At 46.7% G+C, this 6,136-nt stretch overlaps 1 protein-coding gene across 1 annotated transcript; it reads left to right on the top strand.

The window, feature by feature from the left end:
• Nucleotides 1–924: 924 nt before the first annotated feature.
• Nucleotides 925–2,979, top strand: LOC146205512 (neprilysin-1-like). The gene has a single exon (XM_084607284.1). It carries the CDS (start codon nt 925–927, stop codon nt 2,977–2,979), a length of 2,055 nt encoding a protein of 684 aa, XP_084463410.1.
• Nucleotides 2,980–6,136: the final 3,157 nt, after the last annotated feature.

The raw sequence follows: 6,136 nt of genomic DNA, 5'->3' as shown, positions 1-6,136 counted from the left end.
TAAAACTCTCATAACCATATTTAAAAAGTAAGGAATATAAGAATACTAGCGAGGAACTGCGTCTCTGATTTCTATTTTGTAGTATATAGTAGCAGCAGGAACATTACTGCTTTTTCGGAACAAGAAAAAGAAGAGAAAGGTCCCATCATTTCTTTGTATAGCTATTGATGGTGGCGCTGTGTTATTATCGCTTTGAGCATTTTTGAGTTGGAATGAGTTTCAATTTTTAGCTGAGATTAACTTTTTCCTCGTTGGTGATTTTTGAGCCAAGCGCAAGGCTTTATAGAATGAACTGTTGTATACGCAAGTTTCTTAAAGGTGCAAAGAAGAAGAACGCGTGCTTGGTTAAAAGGCGTGTCTCTTAGCCCCTTTCGTTCTGTTTGGACGCGGAAATGTGCTAAATCAAGTTATGTTGCATGCTGAAACATCGCAGTCCCCTCGGACGTTTCTCGTGGATGTCGCTTCTGAGCTGACTTGGTGAGTAAGCTGTGTGAGAACATGCATTTCCTGCGCACATGAGCCGGCTGAGGCGTCAGCTCTATGTATAGCTTTATCTAAGCATCTGGCACATGGTTGTTTAGAGCCTGACTCCAATTCGAAACGGTGGACAGTTCCAGAGATATGCTACTTCACCCCAGCCGTTAAGAATCCCGCTAACGAATCCCATTTCTGAGCTTTTCTTCGCCCTTTTTCAATTTTATTTGGAGAATGCCGGCACGCTGAAATGAAGCGTTTGAGTATTGTCTCACAAAAGCAGCCTGTCGGATCTTCAGTGTGCTGAAGAGGGAATTTTATTAGCAATGAACAAGTAGTGTACATGCAGTTATCTATTTCTCGTTTGAAGAGCGCACACGTGGGCAGTTAGAGATGCAGCAATGTTAATTAGTTTGCCTGACTATTATTTTTCGTAGATCTCGAGACGCCATGGCCAGGGAGCATGCCTTCTACAGCAGAGCACTCAACTACTGCATCTTCACTACGGTAGTCTTAGCCGTGTGCATTACCGCAAACTATCCGATCGTTCGATGGATATTCGGCATCCGCACCAAGCACTGCGTCACGCCGGCGTGTGAACGATTTACGCGGGACATTCGCACTTCCATGAACAGGAGACGGCCGCCATGCGAAGACTTCTACCAATTCACGTGCGGACGGTGGCAGCACAGTCATCCCGGATTCTCCGACCAAACAGAATTCGCGGCCAGCAAGTTGGCGGTGGAGATAGTGAGGAACTTGAAACACGTCCAAGTTATTCCAGACAAAAACCAGACAGCAGTGCAAAAGGCTGCCGCCGTGTTCCAGTCGTGCATGAGCATGATCAATGGCGAAGAGATGAACAGCGAAGCTCTCGTGAGTTTCATCGAATACCTGGGCATCACGTGGCCAGCCGGAGGCACCAAGAGCCAGCTGAAAGCGCTCGATGTGTTGGTGAAACTGTCGCTCTCCGTGGACGTGCACCTCCTCTTCATGGTGGACACCTACGTAGACTACAGTGAGACGTACGCCCTGCGAATATCGGTGCCCAGTCACATGCTGTACGCGCAGTCACATAATTACACGAGCAAGGAGCGGAAGAAAGAAGTGCTCACCGTGCTCTACGGGGACGAGAATTTTGACGCGATGCTCGCAGTGTTGGCCAAGTTTGAGGACAAAATACAACAAAGAATGCTCTCAGTGAGCGCAATGCGTCGCTTCACCGACACCATCGCATTGAGAAGCATTGGAACATACATGCCGAACCAGCCAGCCTCCGAGTGGGTGAACGCCCTCAACAAGGAACTGCCTGAGGCAAAAACGGTCACTGACAACACAGTTGTCCGCGTCGACGACGTCGCCCACCTCGAAGCCATATCTGAACTTGTTTTTGAGTTGGAGGATCAAATGCTGCTCTCCTGGTTCGTCGGGTGGAATGTGTTCAAAGAGTTCGCACTCGAGGCTTCCTACCAGCTGGGCACTGCACTGGCGGGTACAACAGAGTCATTCAGTGAAAAGCACTGTTTTTACGCCGTGAGAGACAACCTTCATTTCACCCTCACCGCCCGCTCTTTACTGCCACTCGCCGAGCCGTCCACGCGGTCTGCCATCACTGCCACGGCCAGTGCAGTCTGGAGGAGCTACATGCATTACATCCGCGTCAACGATTGGATGGACATGGCAACAAAAACGCGGGCCCTGGACAAGGCGGCACAGATGGTTTTGCTAGATGGCTATCCTAGCTTCGTCGATGCCGCCGAAAACCTAAACATATTTTACTCGTACATCCCGGACTTGACAAACGATTTCATGACAACAACAATACTACTGAGGGAGGCAAGAATGAATTACATGAAGAGCTATATTCAAATGCCTGCCTACAAAACCGATTTGGAAAAATGGAATTATCCTCTCCTAAGTCTCGACTCCTTAAGATTCCACAATGACTTGAACAAATTGGTTGTGCCGGTCGCAGCGGCAACAGAACCGTTGTACCTTAAGTACTTCCCAACGTCGTGGAAGTACGGGGGTCTAGGTACTGCCATTGCGGAAAAGATGTTTCATGCATTCGATGTAACTGGTAAAGACTTCGACAGCTTTGGTGGTCCCTTAGACTGGTGGTCTAATAATACACGACTTAAATACAACAAGAGATCGCTTTGCTACCTCAAGGACTTCGTGCAGTGGTCAGAGGGCGCACCTGGTCTATCAACAGTGGAGCAGTACCGCGCTCTGCTCGCGTCCGTCGAAGGTGTTCGCCAGGCTTTCCGAGCCTATGTTCTCAAGCCCAACAGCAACAAGAAGCGCCTGCGCACCATAGATTTTCTGGCGCCTTCACAAATATTCTACCTCAGTTATTGCTTCCGATGGTGTTCCAGAGATGAGCCTCGGAACGCCATGAACGTTCACATGTGCAATTTCCCCCTGACCTACAGCCAGCATTTCACTGACGTCTATGGCTGCCAAAAGGGTGATCGAATGTATTTCCGACGAAAATGCTCGTAGCATCTCAGCTTGTTTTCACCAACTGAGCAGCAGCTTGTTTGGGGAGTATACTCTGCGGTGACGGACAAGATCTCGACGCCACGGCTTGCTTCTGGAGCCTGTGTGAAGGTGTAAATATGTTCCTAATTGAATCATACCTGTCGTCTCATGTACACAAACATCACATGCCGAGCCAGCGCGGGCTGCTCTTCAAAACTTTACCTGATGCCATCTTAGTGACTGTGTTGTTAACGAGAACAAGCATTTAATGTTTGTGAGTGTTTGACAATGTTACTATCACGAGCTCGCGTGCATGCATAGCTAATCATTGTGTGTGGTGTGCATTTCGCAGTATAGGTACTTACCGAGCGAACAGAAACTGTGAGTTGCAGGGCAACGCATATATGACAAGCGCCAACTCTCCATGCCATGGACCTGCTCTCCAAACGCAAGTGATTAGGCGCATTTTGGTGGCACTTGTTTTCGCTTAGGCAAGCTGGGTTTGGGGACAAGCACGCTCTGCATGTCTCTTCAGGTTACCTGATCCTATAAACAAGCGAACAGAAGTTTTGTACAAGCGCCAGACTCTTTTTTTTTTTTTTTTTTTTTTTTTTTTTTTTTTTTTTTTTTTTTTTTTTTACATGGGATATATACAGGCTCATGCTTCAAATGAGAGAGGCATTTCGCGTTCATATTCAAACTGCACGAAAGCTTTCAGTTGGATCTCGCTGTCTGCTCGAAGAGTTTAATGGGTCTTATATTTTAGCTAGCGTTTGGCTAGTGAAATGAGTGCTATACGTGAACTGGATGGTCACATATATGAATGGTGAAAGTGTAGGCCGTAGGGACGTCGACCCTACTACAATGCTACCTGCCGTAGTGGTGCAGTTATTAGGGCGCTCGACTACTGTGCCCAAGGATGCGGGATCGAACCCCGGTCGCGGCGGCCACTTTTCGATGGAGGCGAAAAGCAATGCATCCGTGTGCTGTGCGATGACAGTGCAAGAATCCCAGGTGGTCGAAATTACCGGAGCCCTCCACTACGGCGTCTCTCATAGCCTTAGTAGTTTTGGGGCGTTAAACCCCACAAACCAAACCAAACCAAACCAAACCTACTACAATGCAAATAACCTGCAAGTTCACCAGGTGCCGTGCTCATCGTCGAATAAGAGGATTCGGTGGAAGAAAAAGCGCTGCGACTGTGAAGCCGTAAAAAAAGCAGTAGTGATGCGGGCGCCAACGTTAAGTGCGCACGCTGCGAGAGAGCGTAAAATATACTGCCGAGACAGGCGTGTACAAAGCCAGGTGTTTGCAGCGCGCGCCGTCAACTTCACAACGTATGATTTAGTGAAGTTTGCGCCACTTCCGGCTGCGTCTACTTTTATCTGCAGAACTGCCCTATTATTTCTCACCGCCACGGGTCGACGGTGGAGGAAAAGAGGAAAATAATGTGCAGGCCACGTGCTAAAAAATACAGGTGCACAGTCTAGCGCAATTTGAAGGCTTTTATCAAGTTATTTCTTGCTTAACCCGACCAAGGTATATATATTTTTTTTTCCTGGCGTGTTGGTCGTTCAGTCTGCAGAAAAGATGACGGTGCAGGATAGAATCATTCTGCTAGCTAAGCTCAAGCATTCCTTTCAGCCTAAATTCTTGCGAAAATGCACCACGTTAAAACAGTTAATTTCGAGTAGGTTAAGCCTGAAGTGATCACATTTTCGCAGGGAATACGGCTACTTAGGACAATAGCCGCAGATCGGAATCACGAAAGGAAAATGACCACGATAATCAGATTGGGCTGGAGAGCATTCGGCAAGCACAATCACATCATGAATGGCAGGTTAACACTATCCCTCAAGAGGAAAGTATATAACAGCTGTATCATAGCGATACTCGACTATGAGGCAGGAACATGGGTTCTACTTAAATCGAGGACGACGCAGAGAGCTATGAAACAAAAAATGATTGACCTAGCTGAGTAACATTAAAGGAAGCGTGCCGAATGGGTAGGGGAATGAATGCATTAATGAGTTAGTTGAAATCAAGAAGAAGAAACAGACATGTCAGGTGATGCAAAATAATCGCTGGTCTGTGAGGGTGACAGATTCCGAGGGAAGGCAAACGTAGCAGGGAATGGCAGAAAGTTAGGTGGGCGGATAAGATTAGGAAGTCTGCGAGGATCAAATGGGTGCAGTTGATACAGGATCTGATTAGTTGAAGGGCCATGAGGGATGCCTCTGTACCTTTGCTGCTTCCCTTCGCATTAGAGTGTATCGACAGAAGGCAGGCATCGCGCGGATGACGGGAGGATTTTCAAGCAGAAGGCAGAACAAAAAAACAAAAATTTAAGCTGGTTTGATGCGATAGCATGCAGCCAGCGATCATCTCTAATTACAAACATACTCATTAGCATATATTCGTAAGATACCATTTTACGTGAAAGACCACAGGACGTCGGCATGGAACCCCGCTTGGCCCCATGCCGTACAAACGTGCCTCGCGTGGCAAGCTTGACTGGCCACCAGGAACCAACCAACTTCTTTCGAGCTTTTTCTTTTTTGAAAACGGCAAACTATCTCTTCCTTGCAGCTTTCCTTAGAGTACATATCAGGCTCTCCAGAAAACAGATGCCAAAAGTTGTAATTGAAACATTTTTTCTTGCACCGATGTACTACCAGTCGCCTTTGTACACAACAGTGTATTTATTTATTTATTTAGTTCATTTATACATACAGCTGCCCTAAGAGGGGGATATTGCAGGAGTGGTACATAAAGAAAACGAAAATAGACAAAAATACAAGGCATAGCAGCATATGTTATGCACATAAACCGAGATCATGTTAGATAATGCAAAAACAGCTAAGAAATGTTGTCAATAGCAAGCATAAATTTTTCTACTGGTAGTAAACGAACTGAGCCAGGTAATGAATTCCAATGTTCAGTGGTACGTTCGTGATTATATCTTGTTAGCGTTGGTTTGGCTACGTTTGGCGCACGTGATGTAGCAGTCGCTTCAGAGACGATAACGCGAGTGAACGATGGAGTGCATAAATTTTATTGATTCGAAATGCCTGCGGTTGGCGAGTGTGGTTAGTTTCAACGATCCGAAAACAGAAGTGGGTGAAAAGCCGCGGCAATATTTGTGACGTATGAAACGAAATGATTTCTTTTGGATGGC

The sequence above is a fragment of the Amblyomma maculatum genome, chromosome 1, assembly GCF_055883805.1.
Source record: "Amblyomma maculatum isolate TAMU_Amacu chromosome 1, ASM5588380v1, whole genome shotgun sequence".
Taxonomy (NCBI): domain Eukaryota; kingdom Metazoa; phylum Arthropoda; class Arachnida; order Ixodida; family Ixodidae; genus Amblyomma; species Amblyomma maculatum.
Note: the sequence above shows the minus strand (reverse complement) of the source record. Positions and strands in the feature narration are given on the sequence as shown.